This window comes from Merops nubicus, unplaced genomic scaffold, assembly GCF_000691845.1.
Source record: "Merops nubicus isolate BGI_N331 unplaced genomic scaffold, ASM69184v1 scaffold12905, whole genome shotgun sequence".
NCBI lineage: Eukaryota > Metazoa > Chordata > Aves > Coraciiformes > Meropidae > Merops > Merops nubicus.
The window spans coordinates 34,590-56,854 of record NW_008609020.1 but is presented as its reverse complement, the minus strand read 5'-3'; the positions used below and the strand labels follow the sequence as shown (position 1 = coordinate 56,854).

At 41.9% G+C, this 22,265-nt stretch overlaps 1 protein-coding gene across 1 annotated transcript in view; it reads left to right on the top strand.

Moving 5' to 3' along the window:
• Nucleotides 1-8,949: 8,949 nt before the first annotated feature.
• The window catches only part of LOC103773113 (myosin heavy chain, cardiac muscle isoform), a 45,111-nt gene continuing 31,795 nt past the window's right edge, over nt 8,950-22,265 (top strand). Inside the window, exons 1-13 of the mRNA XM_008940469.1 lie at nt 8,950-9,082; nt 10,169-10,272; nt 10,751-10,894; nt 12,611-12,767; nt 14,171-14,198; nt 15,060-15,153; nt 16,546-16,566; nt 17,186-17,278; nt 17,818-17,881; nt 17,977-18,075; nt 20,025-20,128; nt 20,546-20,684; nt 21,276-21,394. Of these exons, the coding sequence (XP_008938717.1) occupies nt 8,992-9,082; nt 10,169-10,272; nt 10,751-10,894; nt 12,611-12,767; nt 14,171-14,198; nt 15,060-15,153; nt 16,546-16,566; nt 17,186-17,278; nt 17,818-17,881; nt 17,977-18,075; nt 20,025-20,128; nt 20,546-20,684; nt 21,276-21,394 (1,257 nt within the window). The 5' untranslated portion in view covers nt 8,950-8,991. The remainder of the gene's footprint in view (nt 9,083-10,168; nt 10,273-10,750; nt 10,895-12,610; nt 12,768-14,170; nt 14,199-15,059; nt 15,154-16,545; nt 16,567-17,185; nt 17,279-17,817; nt 17,882-17,976; nt 18,076-20,024; nt 20,129-20,545; nt 20,685-21,275; nt 21,395-22,265) is intronic.

Sequence of the window (22,265 nt, the reverse complement as noted above, 5' to 3'; positions counted from 1 at the left end):
TTTCCTGTAAAGACAAAATGTGTATTTCAATTACAAAAAAAAAAAAAAAAAATTAAACCAATTCTTTTACAACAGGATTAGCTACTTCTGGGGAGCTGGTGTGACTCTAAAGTTATGCCTGTAACCTCTCTGGAAATGTCAGTTGTGGCAAGGGCAATTGCTGGCCGATCCTGGTGATGGGCTCAGTGTGCTGCAGCTCACCCCCTTCTGATCTCGCTCTGCCACAGCTTTTCAGAAACTAATCTGGGGTTAGACGTGATGAGCTCACCCAGCAAAATAGAAATGCCCTGTGCAGAAAAGAGGCTGAGCCTAAAGCACTTCAGGGGTTTTGCTGGTGGCAGAATTTCAGCTCCAGCACCAGCCTCTGTGTCTTGCTGGTGCTGAGGCTGAGCAGCAGAGGCCTGGTGTAGCAAAAGGTAGGAGTGCAGCACTGGCAGAGCCTGCCACGGCTCGGCTGCAGTACAGCACCAGCTTGCAGGATCAGCTCAGCAGGGCTCCAAGGGAAAAGTTTCTTTTATCTACTATTAAGCTGTTAAGCTTGGAGCATCATAACTGGGAGGGGAGAGTTTTGAAAATAAACTTGTTTTCACATCTATAGATCTATATATACGTATGGTTATGTATGTATAGATATACACACGGACATAAAAATATGTGTGTGTGTGGTTTGATATATATTTATGTGCACACACCAGCCAGTTGCTCCAGAACGCTTCTGCTGGAGAGAAGGATATCGTGTCCCTTTTTGGAGGTGTTTAAATTTGACTGACAAGAAACATCAAGTCTTTAGATAGTGTGAGAAGCACAGACTGGTACTTTTTTGAACTCATGGCAGAAAGCAATATCTTTTTCCACTAGAACTGGCCCTGTTTTTTTCAAGGAGCTTTGCTGGCTGAGTCCTGGAAGAGGTGACCAGCACGGCATAGTTGTGCTTGGAAAGAAACAGTGTCTTGTCTTTGCTTACAGAACGTAATTACTGAAAATGTCATGGTCTGATTCCTGCAGTGCATTTTTGCTATTTAGTGCCATGCCAATCACATCAGGTTTATTCTTTTGGCGCTTACAATGTTAATAAAATAACCCCCCATGGCAATTATTTCACCAATTAAACTGTCACTGCATTTTTTTAGTATAGTTTGCAGTTGGCATAAGGTAAACACAAGATAGAAAACAATCCCTGACAGAAAGCTGAGTTATGACTCAGAGAGTTACAGAAGCAAAAAATTGAAAAATCACTTGTGCCTAAAAAGGCATGAATATTTTGCTCTCCTTCCCACTCACCTCCTCTGAAAAATAAACCTCCACTGCAGCAAAACCAGGAAATCAGCAAGGACTGTACCCACCTCTGCCCATACCTGGAAACCAGGCTCTCAATCTTTCAAGCTGAAATGTAAACTTAAAAAAAAAAAAAATGGCATAGAAAGGCAATTTTGTCTTGCAGGAGCTAGAATATGTTGTCTGAAGGCCTAGGAGTATTTTAGGGCAGTGCTGCCTCTTGAAACAAATGTGGTTTTCAGGTTGCTTGAGCAGAGGAAGTATGTCACAGTCATAGGCTGAAGTAGGGGTAATGAAGTACCCTGTCTTTGAAGTCAGATTGCTTCATACAAACCCCACAGAGAGGTTTATGGATTTTTCTTTTTTTTTTTTTTTTCTTTCTGCATTGATCAAGGCCAAAATGCTTCAGACTATTAGCTCCAGAAGAGCATAATAGAATTGGTGAATGGGCCGTGGTAATGCTAATGACGTGCTGTGCAAATAAATGCTTGGTTAATGAATACTGAAAATATTAACCTGAACAACTTACATGCATTACTATGGCTTTTAACTCCCTGCCTTACCCCAATGATTATGGCTAATGCAGAGGAGTTTAAGGTGGGGTGGGTGGCAGAACAACTAGGTAAAGGCTATTAGGATATGTGAAAGCAGGGGAAGGATGCACAGCAATCCTGAAAACGTGCCATCTTTGAGCTGATGGACAGATGAGATGCTCAAGATTATTGGAGACTGAAAACTCCTTACAGAAGGAATGGAGGAATATCAGCCTTTGTAGAGAGAAGGGTGAGAAGGCACATAACAAAAACCTTCTTTCCCTTCCAAAGTACATCTCTAGAGCTGAAGAGATGAGACCATTTATTTAACTAGGCTCACTTTTTACTGTTTTCACCTTCCTATTTTTCTTAGTGCTGTGAGTCAGTTTGAGATTGATTTATCAATGTTGTTAATCTGCTCTCAAAGCACTGTCAGTCTCGCTTCCAGAAGCTGAGCTCTCCCATGAAAACCTTGACCTATTAAAACGTTCTTAAGATACCATAATGACTGAATGTCAGCAGGGGAGAGGCAGCAATGACAGCTCTGAAATGTTTATTATCCTAGCCTGGGCCAGGAGGGGAGCATGACGATGCAGCCTGGAGCTCAGCGCTTGGCACAGGATGAGAGTTGGGGCCCTGCTGGCAGTGTGGCTGAGGGATGGATGCTGCTGTGTGCTACCAAGCTAATAAGATCAGCTACTCTCCCCTTGTTACTTCATGAGTTAATTCTCTGCAGTCACTGGTGATTTCAAGCTGTTCAAAGTGGGAAGAGGTGTCCTGTTTCAGGGCTCTGCATACTGATAGCAATAGATCATGGATTTCAGTGGCTTAAAAAGCACTTAAAACGTTTTTGGTGGCTTAGAAACTATTTCCTCAGGCATGTTTGCAAAAAAACAGATGCTTTCCATAGAGAAATTTACATTTCCTTTATAGTATCACACCACACAGTAGCTATCAGCAAAGAATTAATTGGAGGAAGCTATTTTAAATTATTATTCTGAAAGGGGCATGAACAGAAGCTCCCACTACCTCTTCAGGTTGAAGACTCTTGTGCCCACTGCCTAATGTGTGTACTGCAGCAGGGGGGGGGCACAAAAGCTTGTAGAAAATCTGAAGATCTCCAGTTCTAACAATGTGAATCTAGCTGTCACACACACACATTAAATGCACTGTTTAGTGCCAATTTTCTCATCCTTTAGACATGTAGCAGAGCACAACTATTTTTAAAGCACAGCTTCTCTCCCCCACCAATTTCTCTTTGGGGCATCAACGGCTTGAAGAATCGAACCATAATTCTTCACAACAGAAAAGACATCCACTCATACAGAATGGGCCTGGGTTTGCTGCTGGGTACAATGTTCACATTTTTCTTCCACCAAAACTATTACCACATGGATGAGCCTTCTCTTTCAAAGAGCATCTGACTATGTAATTTTGGCTTTTTCACATTTGTCCTTTGAACAGACACTGCAACAGCAGCAAGGACCAGTGACCAAAAAAAAAAAAACCCAAGGTAAATAACAGATCCTCAATCTCTTTAAATGTGGTCACTTGGATGCATCTCACAGAGGGATAGTCTTTCTGCTTGCTTGTGGAGCAGTCCAGTGGTTCTTGACTGAGAAGACACTTTTCTCCAAGCATCTGTATCTTGTACTAGTGTCCTTCTATCTCATCGATCTTGCCTTTCAGGAGTGACAGGTTATTACAATGCACATTTTATTATGAGTAGTCTAAAGGCCAGCTTCTGTCAAAGGGCAGGTCAATCTTGTTCCTAAGAAAATAGAGGTTTCATAACCAGGCTTTTACAAATCCCAGGTGCCAACTTTTCTGTATAAGACCACAATATTGACACTATCTGTGTCTAGAGCTGATAAATGTTATTGAATTCCTTTCCAATATGTAATGTTATTAAAAATAGGTTAGTCGCGAGGGCTTCTTATCAAAGTCCCTTGTTTCCCTAGAAACAGTGACCAGCATTAACCTTTCTAAAAGTAGCCTCTGCAAGAGACAAATGTCTTTGGTTGCTGCTGTTACAGATTTAATCTAGGGGAAATGTGCTACAAATTCTGGTTTGTATTAAAAGAAAGCAAATAAACTTCAGAAAAACAGGAATAACATGTGCGGTACCAATTCACATCAGGCCAGCAAGGAAAATAAATTGATCATGTTTGAACCAGTGCTGGCTGTGTTTCAAGTGACACAAGCATTGAAATTGCATTGGCATCAGCTACAGAAACTGTTGTTTGCAGCCCCAAAAAAGAAAAGGGAGGTGTGGGAGTGAGATCGTAGTGCTCATGCAGGACTGATGAAAGCTGAATATTTGCAGAACAGGAAAAAAAAATGTAAGTGATAACAGCATATTTATAAAAAAAAAATGCCTTCTTCCAAGAAAAGTAGGTGGTAGTGGGAATACTGTGTTGAGAAGTAAAGCTACTGGCAATGCAAGAGAGGAGCAGGAGGGAGAAAGTATCAGCATGTTATACCCTCATGACAAGAAATAATCATTCTCAGTCATCACAGCAGATTAACAGCATTCATATACCTCCGTGATGTATGAAATTTACCTGGTTTCAAATTTATGTGGTCAGGGGTTCTGCTTGAGCTTTACACAATCACTCACTGTTCTCCTAAGCAACTGAGACCACTGGCTCTGTCTGTTTTTTTTTTTTTTTTGCCAGATATAAAGCAGAAAGGTGATGTTTAGATCCGACATCAACAACCATCCATGCTGTGGGGCACTGAGTACCTTCAAAGCAGTAGGCTGGGAGGGGTGGGAAGTGATCCTGGTTTAAGGCAACAAGTGAGAGAAGCACAACAGGCAGTCAAGCACTGGGGTATGACACACTCGCTCCTTTTCTGCTTGAGCACAGGTTCCTTTCACAGATGTATCCCGACCAAGACCAAAAAGTTCACCCCAGCTTTAGCAGAGGACCCTCTCCCCAACTAAAGCCTGCCTGGAGATGGTCATGTCTCTAGCAAAGCCATAGTGATTCTGTCTCTTGGTTGCATTCCCCAAATGCTAAAAATACCAGGTTACTAAAGCACTCAGATCCTCAGACCTGCCACATCAATCTCCTGTCTTTGAGTCTTACAAGCCTACTTTGTCCGTGCAACCTGTCACTGTCCAGTCATCAGGACAATAGCTTTAAAAATAGCTAACTCAGTATGCAAACGTCTTTCTTCTTGCTTGGCCACCAAGCAAACCACTTGCTCCTGTGGGTATCTAGGTATTCAGTGAAGCTGTGGATAAGCTCCCTCCCTGCTCTGCCTTGCTTCCTTGGGATTGGGTTTTTCTAAAGCCCTAATATATTGTCTTCCCTTGTGGCCAACAAGCATTATCCACAGTATTTATTTTCCTTTGTGCTTTTCAGTTTATGCTAGGACCAAAGGAAGCCTATATATCTACCCATGCTGTTAAAAGGAAATCAATCTGGAGGTGTCAGTTGTTTTGCTATTTATGGGTTGAAGTGAAATGAGACCTGAGCTACTTATGGTACTTGTTTTACAGGAAAAATGAGTTTATGATATAGAAGGCCAGACATTGCCTAAACTCTGTCTCATAAATGAGTTTCCTGAAGCAAAGCACTCATTTAAATTGATGCCTGCTTTGTTCATTATCTGTGATTAACTTCCTGGACAGAATCAATATATTCTTAACTTTATTAATTGCCTTACCTTGTTCATAAACTGGGGAATACCTGTGCATCCCAAATCTGAGCCTGTAGGCTCGGCTTTTAAACCTTTGGAGCCCAAGAAAGGGATTTAAAGCACTTGACTGAGATCTGAGGACACGCATCCTGGGTTTGTTGTTTGAAGGCAGTTTGTCTCACATAACCAAATTCCCATTATCACTTGTCGCTTGTGTGTAAAGTTTCAGTTTTCATATTCTAGGGGAGTTACAGATGAATAGTCTTAATTTCCACCGCACCCCAAGATTGAGGCAATTAAGTTCTGAGGCACTCCGAAGGGCAATATTTTCCTGTGAAAACACAGAAGCAAGAAAAGCTTCTTCCATGAAGTCATGGAGCAAGAATGGTGCAGCGAGGAGCGTGCTTCTCCCCTCTGACATTCCTGCCCCCCTCCCCCTTGGCCAGAGCGCAGCCACACGTGTCCCCTCCTCAGGCATTGTCTTTTCACCCAGGGTCTGGTGGACAAATATAGGCATGGAGGAAAACTGCTGATGCTTTAAACAGCTATCACCAGTGACCTTGAGACAGAGGTATATAAAGTCACGACTAGGCGGAGTCGTGACACTTTCTTTGTGCTCTCCAGGGTGAGTACCAACCTCTCTCACTTTTAAATGTGTGTAGCCAGCTGCACTCTAACACTGTACCGTGGTTTTGGTGTGACTAAGGTTTTCATGTGGCTTAAGGTTTTAGTAATAATACCACTAAACATATAGCCTTTGCTAGCCGTCCTAGGATGCTTCTTGAGTGCTAGGATGGCAAAGACATGCTTCTTGTCTAACAACAGTGCATTGATTTAGCCTGCTAGAATAACTGCTTAGAAAAGCATCACAACCCTTGTAATTACTCATCTGGATTGATTAGCCAGTTCCTGCAAGTCATACTCTTAATCTTCTTTATCACCTGCAAGAGGTGATGGCTTATACAGTTTGTAACTTTAACAGCTTGGTAATCCAACAGGTTCTCCAGTCCAGCCTGAGTTACAGCCCATGAAGAATTATTGGGTTCTCTTTCAGAGGCAGGCGATGCCCGCTGGCACCGCTGGTGCAGATGAGCCATCAGCACTATGGTAGCTCTTCCACCAGCCCCAGCAAAGAAAGACAAGGTCCCCCCTTTCCAAGTCTGAATGCACCACCAAATCGGTGGTGGTCCTGGGCATGCCACTTAACTTCGTGTAACAATATTTGATTTCTACAGGGCATGGGTGTTTTCAAGGATCTTCCAAACTTCACGTACAAGGGCTGTCTCTTTTTGTTGTTAACTAGAACAGATTGAAACAAAAGTGACTGTCTTTGGCTCCGCCTTGTCTTTCCCAGTTATACTGCCTTCTAAAAATTATCCTATGAACGTAAACTAAACATTTCCAGTTTCTCATATCTGGCAATGGATTGTGCCCCACTGAGTTCTTTTTACCCACAAGGTATGCACTGCCTGGGCTCTGTTGCAACTCCAAGTACATGACACTGCTGAAGAAAAAGGGATTCTCTACCAGCTACTCTTCAGCATGGCGTGCTTGCCATAGTGGTTCACCCTGGATATACATGGCGGGGGCAGGGGGAGGGGGAAGATATAAGAAGGTGATAGCTGAGTAACTGTCCCAAAGAGGTCTGCAAATGGAGCTAGGTTGCACAGAAGTGGTTCAGAGTACTTTGGTGTATATTAGGACTTGTGAAAATCTGTCCTGAGTCCTAGAGATTAACACTGGAGTGGCTTCTCTGACATTGCACTTTTAATGTGAAATGACACTTACATGCTCTAATGCTGTTCTGTTTAAATGTATGACCTGATGTAATTTCCTTGCTCCACCAGAGCTAAGACAGACTCCCTATGGGAGAGAGACTTTGCCATGCTAGTTTTGAGCTATGTCTCCAGTTGGGAATCTTGGTCAGCTCAGGTGATGTTAAAATAATTTGTGATAGTTGTGATTATGTAGACCCTTGATTTTTTTAAAGGGATAAAGTTAAGGCTAGTTCTGAGGAAGAAACTTTTTGCTCTACAGTAAGAAGACAGAAGGTCTCAAGCTTGCACTGCAGCAGCAGCAGGAGAGAGCTGAATGTAAAAGGTTTGGCAGCCCTGCTGTCTTAAGCCGTTACATTCCCCAGGAGGAATCTGTTGAGAAAAATCTGCCTCGGTTGGTGAAGAGCTTTTATTCCTAGCAGGATTTTCTTAGAAAAAAATTGAATTAAATTTTGAAAGATTACAGTGTCTGTCTTGATAAGTCTCCTGAAAATATGTCCAGCTGCTCTGGATATTGCACAGTAAATAAGGTAAAGGAAGATGTAATATCTGAGGGTCACTTGCACTTGCACTTGGAATGGTAATCAAACGGTGTCTTGAATTTAAAGAAAAAAATACAGATTTTTTTTTTTTTTAATTGTATGTGTGCGCACACCTTTTAGCAGTGGAACTCCTTTTGGATGTTCTCTGGACAGCACTCTGAGTGTTTTACGTGTGTGTGAAAGTATTTATGCGTGTATGTATTAAAATATATATATATATATATCTGTATGATCACTTTAGAGAGTACATGACAGTTGCTTGGCAGTACAAACTCAGCAAATTGGTCTCACTTGCACCCATGTCCCCTGACCTCTCTTTGATGATAAAAGGCTCCTAAACACCTTGTCATTCAAGAAAACAAATGTATGTATTAAACTACCTAAAAAACTATGGAGCCCTTGCACCAACACCAAAGTTACTCTTCCCCTCTGGTGTGCTTTGCTGCAGCGGGATACCCAAGCTGGTGAATTTGGAGGTACCAGGAACCTGAGATGCTGCACCGGCAGTGTTACTCCTAGGTTTTCTAACATGCTAATTCGTGCGATCAGAGGAGTGTGCTGCAGGTAGCAGAGCTGTTTCCAGCTCCAGTGCTGGCTTTCTCCAGCACGAGCGTGGGCATGGATCCCTGGAGCCACACCAAGGGTGTATTGCACACCCTTGCAGCAGCTCTGTTTGTAGCAGTGAAGTCTTGCTCCATGATTCCCAGAAAACTGCCTGAGATAATGCTCAAAGTGGCTGAGTGGCATGGCCCAGAGAGATGTGCTGGAGAGCATACCCTGTGCCAGGTCAACTTGAAGGGGGCCAGAACACACCCCTGCCAAGTGGTTTTTAAAATCACAGCTTCTAGTGGTCTGTTTTATCTCCTGCTCTTAAGCACCATTTGTGCCACAAAGAAGAGATTAAATTCTCCCGTGGAGATAACTGTGACCCATGCTGAGCTTTTGAACTTCAGTACACAGGATCTGGCTGGCTTTAAGTAAGCTGAGCCAGGGAAGGTTTTAACTGAGGGTTCAGTAGAGCCCCAAGTTTGTGTCAGGTATTTGTGTTTCAAATTAATCACCACTTTGATCAGCCACCTGCCACATTGTGTTGAGTGTTTTGTATTGCCTCAGGTGATCTATTCAATAGATTTTTCTCTTCCTCCCCTCCCTTTCTCTGGTAGACCAGGTCCCTTTCTTTTTCTTCTTTGAGCTGTCCTACCTTGAACCCTTGCCAAGATGATGGACATGTCAGAATTCGGGGAGGCTGCTCCCTTCCTCCGAAAGAGCGAGAAGGAGCTGATGATGGCACAGACCGTTGCCTTTGATGGTGAGTCGTGGTACACCTTATGCTGCTAGGGGCCAGTTAAGAGGGATGCGGGTTGCATCCAAGTGGAGTTTTGGGAATGCAGAGCAAAGCAGGATGCAAAGCCTCCATTGTTGTTGTGCTGTTATTTGAGGTAGTGGGTTCAGCCAAGTTCTGGTTTCTTTGTTCTGAAAAGCTATTAAAAACCATTGGGTGGTACTAAATAGAAATAATCTATCAGTTTATGGTAGATAAGTAATTAACTATTTAGAAGAAAAGTGTATTATATACCACTCTGCTAAATGGGGGATCAATTCTTTTTCTGATTGAATGACAAACACCACACGTGGATGTTCCTGTAATGAAAGAGATTCTGTGGCCTAACTAGATATCTTATTATGTAGTACCTGTGCATCTGTTTGGTTTGCAGGCTGTATGATAATCTGATGATAGCTTTTAGTTTACCATAATTTATTTTTCATTAAGTGAATTTATATGAGCCCTGAGGTATAGTAGTAAGTATAAATACTCCAAATAACCACAGCATTTTGCTATTTGGAATAGCTGCTGTGACCTAAAAGTCTAGTGCAGCTACTCCAAACTCTAAAAAGCCACATACATAACTCAGCGTGAGTTATTCACATTGCCATTTTGCAAGACAAACCTCTCAAGAATGTGCAAGAATAAGGTTAAATCTGATAGTTGGCAGGCAAATAATGTGGGCTGAATTCCTCTCTCAGATCACAATTTTCTGTGTGACTTTTTAGCAAATGCCTTAATTTGGGCTTGGATCTCAGTTCCTCCATCTGCACACTGGTGATAATGATTATGGATTTCCCATGGAGGCTGAAGCTAGCCAGCATTTGTGAAATATTTTGACACCTTGTGCTGTGAGGATCTAGAGGAAGCCAAGTGGTAGTTGAAAGGGGAGACAACATTTGGGAGCCCTACGCCTTCTGCTTTGGCAGGCGGCTCCCCAGCACTGCCGATCTGCTGTGGTCCCAAAAGTTCTGTGTCAGTTGTGCAGGATAAGTAACCCAGCAATCTCCATTGGCATGGTGTTACTGTTTGATGCAAGGCTGTGAATCCTTGGTCTCCTTAATTTCACAGGGAAGAAGAAATGTTGGGTTCCTGATGATAAGAAAGCTTACGTTGAAGCTGAAATTACCGAAACCAGCGGTGGCAAAGTGACCGTGCAGACATCAGATGGAAGGGTACAAAACTGGTTTTACCTGTGACTAACAGGTCCAGGGCAGCAAGTTCCAGAAATTGCCTGTCCTGGTTTAAGCTCCACTGCCTGTTTCATGAAATGGGCTGAGAATGGGAAGCCCCAGTAACTGATGGCATATCAGAATGACGCAGGAGGAACCACCAAGGGAAAACAGCAATGTGGTGGGTGGGACAGCTCACACTGCAGCGAGCAGTCTGTGAGCAGAGGTATGCAAACAGCCAGTTCTGGTTTGACCCCAGAGGTAAAAGCCAGGGCTGTAACTAAATCCCATGGCTCCTTTCGTGGCCATACCACCATGCTCCTCATTTTTATCATCTTGGCCTTCCCTCATTCTTCTGATAACGGTGAAAACGGGGCGGGGGTGAGGGGGGAAGGAACAAAATCAAACATTTCTTCTATAAGGTGCATGAAGCAACAGAAAATCCCACTGTTTTACAGTGTTGCTGTACTTGTCTTTGCAGACCTTGACTATAAAAGAAGATGATGTACAGTCAATGAACCCTCCCAAATTTGACATGATTGAGGACATGGCTATGCTGACCCATCTGAACGAGGCATCTGTGCTGTACAACCTGAGAAAGCGCTACAGCAACTGGATGATCTATGTAAGGGTCATCACAAGGGTATATTTAGAAAGCTGCATTTCAGGTGCAGGATTCATGCTTGAACATGTTGTGTTCTTCATATTCAGTTTACAACTTTGATAAGTCACAATACTGAGGGTCTTGCTCATCTTTTCAGGAAAGAAGTCAAATGGAGCTGGCTTGTGTATGAATGCAGACAGACAAAATGAATTAATAAGATGTTGTCTAGTTCTTTGGTTTTGCTTGCTTGCCTAGGAGAGGGGAGTCATGGGACATATTTTCAGCAATCAAGGCATTGGGGAGACCTAGTTTATTTTTCCTCTCCTAATATTAATCCACGTCAATACCAGCCATGGAGATTTCCTTGTTAAGAAACAATGCCTCAAGCTTAGAGCACGCACATAACTTCTTTTCAGCATGAGCCTTTCTATCTTTAGTTCAGTAATTTTATTCCCTTCATTTTCAGTGCTGACATCTGTCTTGATTCAGTCTGGCCTTTTCCCTTGCTCTGTATCTTCCCCATGACATCATTACCATAATTTCTGTCAGCACCTGAGCAAACTTCAGTAGCACCTAATTTTATGAGGCCAAACTTTTTTGTTCTCATTTTTCTGCATTCAGTTGTGCCTGAAATTAGTCAGAGGAATCTATACATTTTTCTAGCTAATCCCTGTTCTGGTTTATGGTATTCATTAAAGGAGCAAATCCAACTTTTTCCCATTTAAATTCTGAGTGTTAAAGATTTTCTGCGTTTCTCCAATAAGCCTTGTAAGGACATACATGGCCTAAAGCATAGCTTTGCTTGAAGATCAGTATAGGTAGAAAATTAAATTTGTCATCTTGCCTTAATCCAATTACTGGTTAGGGTTCTTCTTTTCCTTGTAAAAAATAGGACTAAGGACCATTCTGGAGCAGGCCCTAATGCTCATTTTAGGGGAAGGCACATGGATTTCACCCGAAACTTTTAGAATGTAACAGAGCTCATTAATCCATGTGCACTTAGTGCTTGTGCCCATATAATAACTGGATTTCTCTGAAGATTTTTGCTTCAATCTGGACTAAGTATCTGAAAAATTACCAGCTAACACTGATTCCCTGGGGTTAAAACTGAAAACTCCTCCTTTCTCAGAATGATCAGGCCTCAGCTAGCTGATGTGGATAGCCCAAAGAGTGACTATAAAGATAGTTTTCTACCAACTATGTTTTTCCAAAAGCTGAAAAAGCTCCACAGCTTTGGGGAATTATACTATGAAGTTGTTTTCTCTTTGAACACCCACCAGAAATTGTCCCAAGATGCTCACATCAGATTAATAACAGGTGATTGTTTCTGTGCCTAAGAATGGAACTGAATCAGGAAAGCTGTAACTTTTCTTTCCTTCATGTTGACTGCTTTCAAGAGTAGCAAGGGTAGCAAGGCAGAAAATCAGACGTGGGTCTACTTGCTGCTCCTTTGTTTTGCTGAAGGGGCTGTTTATGTTTCTGGTTGTCATTCCAAAAATACTCTCCCCCTCTTTGGAAGACTGTTTAACATCTGTAGTTTTGATATTAAGTGCAAATGTGAAGTCACATAGCAGACCAGTAGCTTTAGAAATTCAGATCAAAGGCTTAAATTCAAGTCAGAATTCAAAGTGAAATCAGAAGCTGGCAACGCCAGGTCCTGTTTGCCTAACTAAGACTTTTTTTTTATTCCTTGAGTGGTTCAGGTTTTTTTCACTCTTGTTTTGTGTTCCTCTCTAGACCTATTCTGGTTTATTCTGTGTGACTATAAATCCCTACAAGTGGTTGCCTGTCTACAAGTCAGAGGTGGTTGCTGCATACAAAGGCAAGAGGCGCTCGGAGGCTCCCCCCCACATCTTCTCCATCGCTGACAACGCGTACCACGACATGCTGCGCAGTGAGTGGCACCCTCTGCCTTCCCGGTTGGCTTTGCTCTACCTAACCAATGTGACTGCTGGCAGGTGGAAGTTTATGAGAGCTTTTGCAGTGTGCAAAAAACGTACAAATGCTATACAAGCAACAGGGGCTTGGCAGTCGGGGTAATTTGGGTTTAATAGTCATTATTTATTTATTTTTAATCTACCCTGTGGTATTTCTGGTGACAGCAAACTCCATATATGGATAATCTGTCAAGTGCACGAATCTCGCTGTCTGAACTGGGTGAATCCATCAGTTTTTAACAGAAATAGGGCCATGCCCTGAAGGTCTGTAAGTATTTTTGCAAGCTCAAAAACAAACTCAGAGACAGTTTATGCTCAGTATTCTAAAGCTTATAAGACGCATGGATTCGGAGGTTAGTGAAGGCCAGCTACCTAGGGTGCTGTGTGCCCATCACTTGCACGAACCTGCAGCGTGTCAGGGCACCGACCCTGCGGCATCGAATTCCAGTATGCAAAATTTTCTCGTCCTGACCCTCAAATTACCGGGAGAAAAGAGTTTATCAGCAGAGGGCAGCAGTGATGTGCTCACAACAGGCCCTGTGAGCTGGCAGGGTAAATATCAAAGAGACTTGGGGGGAGCACATCCTGCTGTCATCTGGTTTTAGTAAAATGGAAAGTGCCATGGCTGTGAGGGCAGAGAAGGTGCTGGGCAGAGGTTCTGCAAAGAGATGCTCTTTCATCAGATAAGGGTGAAATGTGACCAGGCTGCCCAATATGTAGCCTGTCATGATGGCTGAAATTTAAAAAGAAGCGGAATTTAGGCTCAATGTGATGGGGAAGCTGCTGTATTTTAGCATTTGATGGACCTGATTAATAAATGTTAAGGTTGAAAAGTATTCTAAATGCATGCTTCTTTCTGATCAGGCTACTAACAGCTGGGACACTATAAAACTTCATTCCAGCAGCATGGCCGAGTGAAGAAGAGTGTGTACACATAGTATGGAACAGCCTGTGAACAAACAACAAAATTACCTGAGCTGGTCTAGTGCTGCAGGAGCGGAAGGGTCAGATGTGAGCCAAAACATGCTCAGGAGTAAGAAAATAAACATTTTGATGACAGGAAATTACTTTCTTTATTACAGTTTCCCAGAGACGGGTGGAACATGCACAACTGACAGGTCTTCAATACAGACTTGAACAAAACATAAGAGGAGGAGTCAGGGCAGGGTTAGAACTTCAACTGCAGAAGGTCGGACTAGATGACTGATAGTTTTTATCTTTCCATCTGTGCTTCATGTAATTCTCTCCTGTCCTTGCAGGACTGATTCTGGAATAGTTGGTACACATTTGCAATTAAAATAAGCAATTTGTACAGCCTACTAAGTTTGTCTTTTTTTTTTTTTTTCCCTCCCCTCTACAGATCGGGAGAATCAGTCTATGCTGATCACGTAAGTTCTTCTTTTTTGATTGATCTAAGACTTTCTGGTGCAAAAAACTTAGAAGACAAAAGTCCTACTGAAATATACGTTGACCCTTGAAAGCTCAGTTATATTACATGGAACTTGGTCCAAGCCAAATGACTGGCAATTTGGCTGTCTGATGGCTGTCTTGAGCCCCGTGGGAAAGGAGTAGCTAAGGGTTTAATGGAGGCTGGCCCATTTCTGATCCCCATCTGGTGTTCATTCCATGTAGGCATGAAAACAATTCAACAGGCAGTTTAAGAAGCATCTTCCAGTGTTAGCCTTGCTGTGGCTGCCTATTTTTGGACATGGAGGACTCCTTTTCAATGTGGTTGCTCTTGCTGCAAATGATGCTGAAGAATATTGTGTAGACACATCTAAAGTGAGGGAGATGACTAAGGCAAAAAAGAGGCATGTCATTTACTGGAAAACATAATAGGTGGAGAGTTGAGTGTCCCTCTACACAGTTCACATGTGCTCCTGGATAACACTGGCAAATTACTGCAGCTTTCCTGTTTTCTAGTTCATTAGCTCTATATAGGTATACCTCAGGTCCTCCCTCTGAATGTTTCTAATAAAACTTCATGCCCTTAAATGAAGCTCAGTGTAGCGTGGCTTTGTACAAGATTTCTGAGCTCAGTCAAATAAAGTTAGTTGCTGCTGTCGTAGGTGTTCACCCCTTCATTCAGTCAATTTAATGTGATTTCCACTGAAATGTCCAAACAACAGGCTGCAGAAATCAGCCAGCAATTCTGAGAGCAGCCTGTGTACGGGGAGCAGGACAGGAGAATGAAAGGATGAGTTGCAGATGTTTGAGCAACGCCCATGTTCTCTTCCTCCTTCCTTTAGCGGAGAATCCGGTGCTGGCAAGACTGTCAACACGAAACGTGTCATCCAGTACTTTGCCACGGTGGCAGCCCTGGGTGAACCTGGTAAAAAGAATGTAAGTCTGCTGGGTGGCTGCTTCATTTCAGACTCACAAGGTCTTTTAGTTATGTACCACTAACCTCAAAAGCCTGCACGCTGAACACTAGCCCATGTGCTAGACCCCAACAGGCAGAGTTAAGAAAATAAACTGTTGGGAATAGATACTTGATGCTTCTACATGGCATTACCCAGAGCATGCTGTTCTGCGTGTGGCAGGGCAATGCTCACCTGGACTTGCCATGCTCCAGACAGCAGCAAAACTCTTCCTGCTTCTGAACAGCTGCTTGCTGCTGACACTTTTTTCCAGGAGTTCTGGTTTTCGTGTGTGCCTGTTCAATATGTTTCTGATAGTGTTAAAGCTGGTTGAAAGATGGGGAGAGTACAAAGATTAAGGAAACTGATATTTTTAAACTTGGAAAACAGTCTTCAAAAGGACTAGGAGTATCATTTCTCATCAAAATGTCTGGTTCTTTTAAAGCTTTTTTTGTCCACGTAAAAGCAAATTTTTGACAAAATATTTTTTTCAATCAGCTTTTTTGTACTTCTCTTTGGATAAATGCTGTTCTGCTTATAAGCGCTCTCTAAGGTTACAGAGAATACTGTATTCATGCTTTTTAGTCTGTGTTGCTATGAGCTTTTTCACTATGAGCTTTATTGCACTTGAAGGCTCAATGTTCCTTTATGGTGAATTAACTGATTCCTGTGAACTGTATTTATAAGGCAAAAATTTCAGTCAGGACTGATTCTGAACACATGACTCACATCACCAAAATCTAATATACATTCATCTGTGGCCTGCAAGGCTCTCTGAGTGAACAATTGAGTGGTCCAGAGCCAGCTTCCTGTTTGCAGTGAGGCTGATACTCAGAACGGTGTCTGGAAAAATTGTGCAATGTGTGCTCATGGAACAATTGCGTAAATAACAGATGTTGCAACTGGAAGGTATTCCATGTAATTTATCACTGCAGGTCACATTTTATTTTCATTATCATCAGCCCTTTTTCTCAAATAATCCAAGAATTTAAGTGCAGCACAATCTAATTGTCTAAAACTTGTCTGTTTGCATATACATCCTCTTAGCCCTACCACCTGGCACCAGTCTATTTTCTCTATCCAGTTAGTTAACCTTTTGATTCATTGTGAAACACCTCCAGAGCAAAACCAGGTAGTAGTTTGAAGCAGGGGTTAAAAAACCCAAGATGAGTAGAAACAGCACTTGTCTGTTTTGAGATGTGTGATAAACACAAAACAGTCACACCTGCTTTTTGAAGGGGGGCTTAAAGTCTGACTGGTGTTGGTACCCACTAGACATCTAACCTTGCTAATCTCTATCTTTTGTGATATCTTTCATGTTAGGATTCACATTCTGTCTTTTTTTTCTCTCTTTGTTGTGTTCCTTTTTTGACAGCAACCAGCTACCAAAACTGGGGTAAGTCATGAGCTTTGCTATTTTATCTTTCCCATGTGAAAACGATACTGGGCTCTGTTAGTCCATGTCATGAACCTCAGCGTTGCACTTTGTGTGGTTCCTCCAGCGAAGCGTTGCTGGAGCCCAAGCAGTTAGAGTAGTTCACTTCAGCAAAGTGAAGTTTGTGCAAGTGACAGCTAATGTTTTTCTCGTCTCCAAAAAATCCCAAATATTACAAGCCCTGACTGCTTTCAAATCTAATGCATTTTAGTGCTTGTCACTGTCTTCAACAGCCCCTCTCCTACACATATTCATTCAGATGTCCCTATATGCCTCTCAGCACATGGGAGGATAATGGTGATTTCTTTCATATGCAGAAGGCATGAAAAATGAAATCTGCAAAGCAAAACAGCAGAGAGCAGTGGAATGTTTGAGGCCTTTTAAGCTCTCATAATTGACTGATGATCTTGCTGTTTTGCTATTCACACTGTGCCACGCCTAGGGAGGAGTTCAATCACTTTGCTACAGAAGCTTCTCTCTCTTCGTGAATGCATGGCTGAGTTACAGTTGACAGCTGACTTATGACTTATGATCTTATGACTTGTAGGTTTCTTAATAGTACTTCAACCTTGATTTCTAGGGAACCCTGGAGGATCAAATCATTCAGGCAAACCCAGCCCTAGAAGCTTTTGGAAACGCCAAAACCCTGAGAAACGACAACTCCTCACGTTTTGTAAGCCTGTAACTTACTGTAACGAGGTCCCCTTCAACAATGGACAGTTAATAACAGCTCTGTAATAATAAATGCACAATGAATATGCAGCGTTAATGGACAAAGCAGTGTAAATTCACAGCACCCTTCAGACCTAAGTAGTCGCATATGAGTTAGGACTGCAAATGAGGGGGAGTCAAAAAAAAAAAAAAGGAGCCTGTGTCTCATGCCCAGGCTCATTGCTCTGAGTCCTGCATTACAGTAACCCTGCATCATGAAGCTGGAAGCTACGTGCGTTCCCATAGCTTAGCCTGGCAGATAAGGGCCCCGTTATCCTTCTCCCACAAGCTGATTACATAGCTGTATGTACAGATTCGGGCTTGGAAAAGTGTTCTGTCATTGTTTAATACTTCTCATTGAAAATCCACCTGTGCAAAGTCAAGGAGTTAGCATAAACTGATTCTTTGGGACAAATGATTGCCTTTCAAGCAGCATCCTTTTTTTTTTTCCCTCTTTGTATACCACATGTACTAATTAGAATATTCTTCTGTGTGAATTAGGGTAAATTTATCCGAATCCATTTTGGAACCACAGGCAAGCTGTCATCTGCTGATATTGAGATTTGTAAGCAGCAAAATCTTTCCTTTTTAAAGAAAATACAATTGCCCAGCTGAAAGGTTGGAAAGCCTTTCTCACTGAATTTTTCTTTGTGCAACTAGATTTATTGGAGAAATCTCGAGTGATTTTCCAGCAACCGGGTGAAAGAGACTATCATATCTTCTACCAAATCCTGTCAGGAAAGAAACCAGAGTTACTGGGTAAGTATTACATGGATCTACAGCTTTTAAGAACCAACCTTTAGCTGAGTAGACAGTGGCTGAGGAGAGGGCAGGGAGCAAACCTGTGTTCAGAAAGGCCCTTACACTTCCACTTGAGAAGATGGAACTTCCACTGTCAAATACACTCTTTTAAATATGCTGTTCCAATGGCAGCAACAGAGACCATTTTTCTGTTATATACTGATGCAGGTAGCCTATAAAGTGAAGTGATACTACAGATGAGACTAAGGGAATGAGGCTCAGACAGGACTTTTGAAATCTTGTGATATAAAGGCAGAAAACATCCCTTAGAATTTGTGTAATCCAAGGTCCCAAAGCATCTAGAAAGTGCTGCTCTTCCAAAAGCATTTGTGGTAATAAAAATTTAATTATTCAGATATTCATATATGAGGAGATTTGCTTCTAAGTCCATGAAGAAAAGCTAGTTCCTTCCTTCTGCCCCAAGTGCCAAAACTGGCATCCTAGCACGTTCTGTAGGAAGGGAGGGTATGCAAAGCTGCCTGCCACTGTGTGACAATTACCTCTTTCAAGTCTTCACTGGCTGAGTGTGGTCCTGTAGACCTGCTGAAGAAAAGCAGAGAGCTGACCATACCTCTCTACTCCCATCTCTTAATGCTTTCAGTAAAACCTTCACAAATTATTTCAGTCAAGTGGCTTGCTAACTGTAATTTGTGCTCTGGTGAAACACATTTTATAAAACACATTGAAGTGTTACTTTATGGCTGCACTAAAGTCCTACTAAGCCATAGCAATTTATAATCTGTTTTGAAGTCTTATTATCCTGACAGTGCGTGGTCAAGTCACTAACCCTCTTAACTTTTACATGACCTAATTAGTGATGATTAAGGGAAAGATTTCAAGGAAGCATTGCACTGAGATTTCTGTGTGAATCCCTATGCTGGGAAAACATGCTCTTTCTCATAAACTGTCTGTATACTCTACAACAGCACACACCTTTCTGGCCAGCAGGAGCATGTCTGAAGGCTCTTGAAGAGACTGAAAACAATGGTGACTTTTGTTTTGTAGACAAGAAATGTATGTGTTTGTATCTAAACACATAGATAAGTATATATGTAGAAAAGTATAAATGTAGATAAATGAATACATAACATACCGAGCAAAGTAACACAGACTTAGAATATAGTTTTATATGCACATATATTGATAGATATGTATATTTACATATACACATATTTAGACATGTAGGTATGTTTGTATATAGAGAGATGATTGAAATCTAGACCAAACCTTGGTCTGCTGAATGTGGATGAAACTTTCTGTTGATTTAGGGAAGCAGGACTCTCCCTGTAGTTTTGGAGCCAGCTAACTTTCTAGAAAACAACTCTACATTTTTGAGTCTTGATGTGAAGGAAAAGGAAAGAGGAGAGAAAGGCAGAGTCATATTCAGACTTTTGTTCCTCAAGAGCCAAGTGTCCTGGAAAGAGTCCTAGAAGTTGCTATTTTGTGAGTCTTTTATAAAAGAGGGAAATTAAGCCCATTGTCCTTGTCTTGGATCATACTGAAATGGTTTCCTCCTCTGTAGTGAGGTGGGAGTTTTACACCTAGAGGCATGCGAGGCAGGAAGTAGGGCTATATGGCTATATGGGAAATTATGAACTCAGTATATACTGCAAAACATGCTTAAGGGATGTGTGTGCAGTATGGCCATATTCTTTTAATTCACACTTTCTCTAAATCTTGGTCTTCAGACTGGAATGGTAGAATGAAAGAATTGGTTGCTGCCCTGCAGTTACCAAAAGCAGGGGCAGGAACAAAAAACAAACAAACAAACAAACAAACAAACACAAAACAAAATTCACAAATAGTTGTGGAGAAATAAATGTATGCCAGAGTTGATCTTTCAATCTCCATTTTTGGGGAGATATCCAGAATGAATGGCAGCTTTTACTTTACCAATTCTTTTACAGATATGCTACTGGTATCTACCAACCCATATGACTACCACTTTTGCTCACAAGGAGTAGTTACAGTGGACAACTTGGATGATGGAGAAGAATTGATAGCAACAGATGTAAGCCTGCATTGATTTAACTTTGTGCTTCATAGATTAGGTGTGTGTGGGGAGGAAAAGTGCTGGCAGGAGCCTAACTGCTGACACTGAAACTACTGGACAAACGTGAAAAAATGGGTCTTAACTGCATTCATAATATGAAGCATGAGACCAAATAAGCTTATATTTTGAATCTTGCCTTGCTCCATATAATGCCTATGGGCACAATATTCTTATAATTTTGATCTATAAAATCCTAGATAAAGGGAGCTCCCCAGCCACTGCTGGATCTTCAGGGTATTCCAGTGTCTGATTTGTGAGATAACAGCCCTTGGCAGGGCAGTAATATCTGCCATGCAAAGGCAGATTGTGAGGCTTAAAAATGCCATTGCTTTCGAATAGGGAAGTGACAAAATATCGGCCATTTCCTTTTCACAGCAAGCCATGGACATCTTGGGATTTGTGCCAGATGAGAAGTCTGGTTCCTACAAGCTCACAGGTGCCATCATGCACTTTGGGAACATGAAATTCAAACAAAGACCCAGAGAAGAACAGGCAGAAGCTGATGGCACTGAAAGTAAGAAGAATACCTGAAGTTACTCCTTGCCTTCAGAAGGCTGTCATGTGTCGTGCACTGTGTTGAGGAAGAAGCAGTCTGTTTGCTTTGACTTTGCACAAAGTAGCTTCTGTCCAGCCAACAGTTCTGTGCTTTATTTGTAGCCGTGGCTTATTCAGCAGTGGGTAACCTTACTTAGTAGAAGGTGAACAGGTACAGTCAGAGCAACCCAATGAAATTCCATTTTTCTAACCATTTGAACAAAATCTTTGGAAAATGTTGTTGCCTTAGCTTTCTCTTTCATGTCTTCAGGTGTTGCTTCTTCCTCTCGTACCTGAAACTGTCTATAACCAGTGTGGAGATACATTATTTTCCCTATACCTGAAGAGTTTCTCAAGTGTGATTCTTGCAGCAATTGTGGTCTAAGGTAGCTAGATGACCTTCTCTATCACAAGGGAGAGTACAGACATACCTAACACAAATCATTAAAAGAAGCAAGGCCTTTATCCAGTTTCTCTTTAGAAGCAGATGTATTTCATTTTTTTTTCCTTGGGTAGGCATGTTTCCATGTAGAAGTTTAAAGCCAGTTGAAACCTTGTTTCTCTTGCTCAGGTGCTGACAAAGCTGCCTACCTAATGGGAATCAACTCCTCAGATTTGATTAAGGGTTTATTGCACCCTAGAGTGAAAGTTGGCAACGAGTATGTGACCAAAGGTCAAAGTGTTGAACAGGTAAGGAGAAGATTTCAGGGTATTTGGATGCTTGGTCCATGAGACTTGAGGATTAATCTGTAACATCTGAGAGACAGACAGCTGCCAGAAATATTAACGTGTACCTCTAGTACCTACCTCATTTTATATCCCCAAACTTGGGAGAATAGACAGTAAAAATGCTGGAAACTGGTAAAGACACTGACAAAAGAATAGTGGCCAGTACTGCCTTTGATGGGATTTCTTTCCTGATGTGTTAGTAGCAGCCACTCAAGAAAACCATGTGCAGTAAAACCACATGGGGACTGCTATCTAACTCTGTATGAGAATTGCTACCTAGAAGAGTTGAGCCATGGATTATTTATTCACTCATTCATTATTCATGTAATTTTAAGCTCTGTGTGACCTCAATCAGCTAAAAGCAAAACCCACTTAAAGGTATCCCTTAATTTAGGAAACAAACTCCTTGGGTTAGCACTGCTGCAGCTGTAGCAGTATTGTAGAAGATGCTGCAGTATTTTGGTTACAATGAAAATTGTTGTTTGAAGGCAGGCTGAGGTAGAGGCTCAGGAACTAGAAAACTGCTGGACAGGCTTCTATCCCATCCCTGTACTCATACCTAAGGTAAAGAAGATACTTTCGACAGACTTTCCTATCACCTGCTTATACCATAACATCCCTCAAAAATTAGAAGCAGATGACAATGAGCAGTTTGAGCACAGACCTCCCCAGCATATTGGCAGTAGCTCTGGACATCATGGCTGGCATTCAGCCTGTGAGGTTTCTGGTACCTAACTATCATGACAGTGTAAGGGATTAAATCATTTGCAGCTTGTTGTCCAGCTGTTTCTCAAGAGGTACTTTACCTGCACTTTATGTATGTTAGTGTACA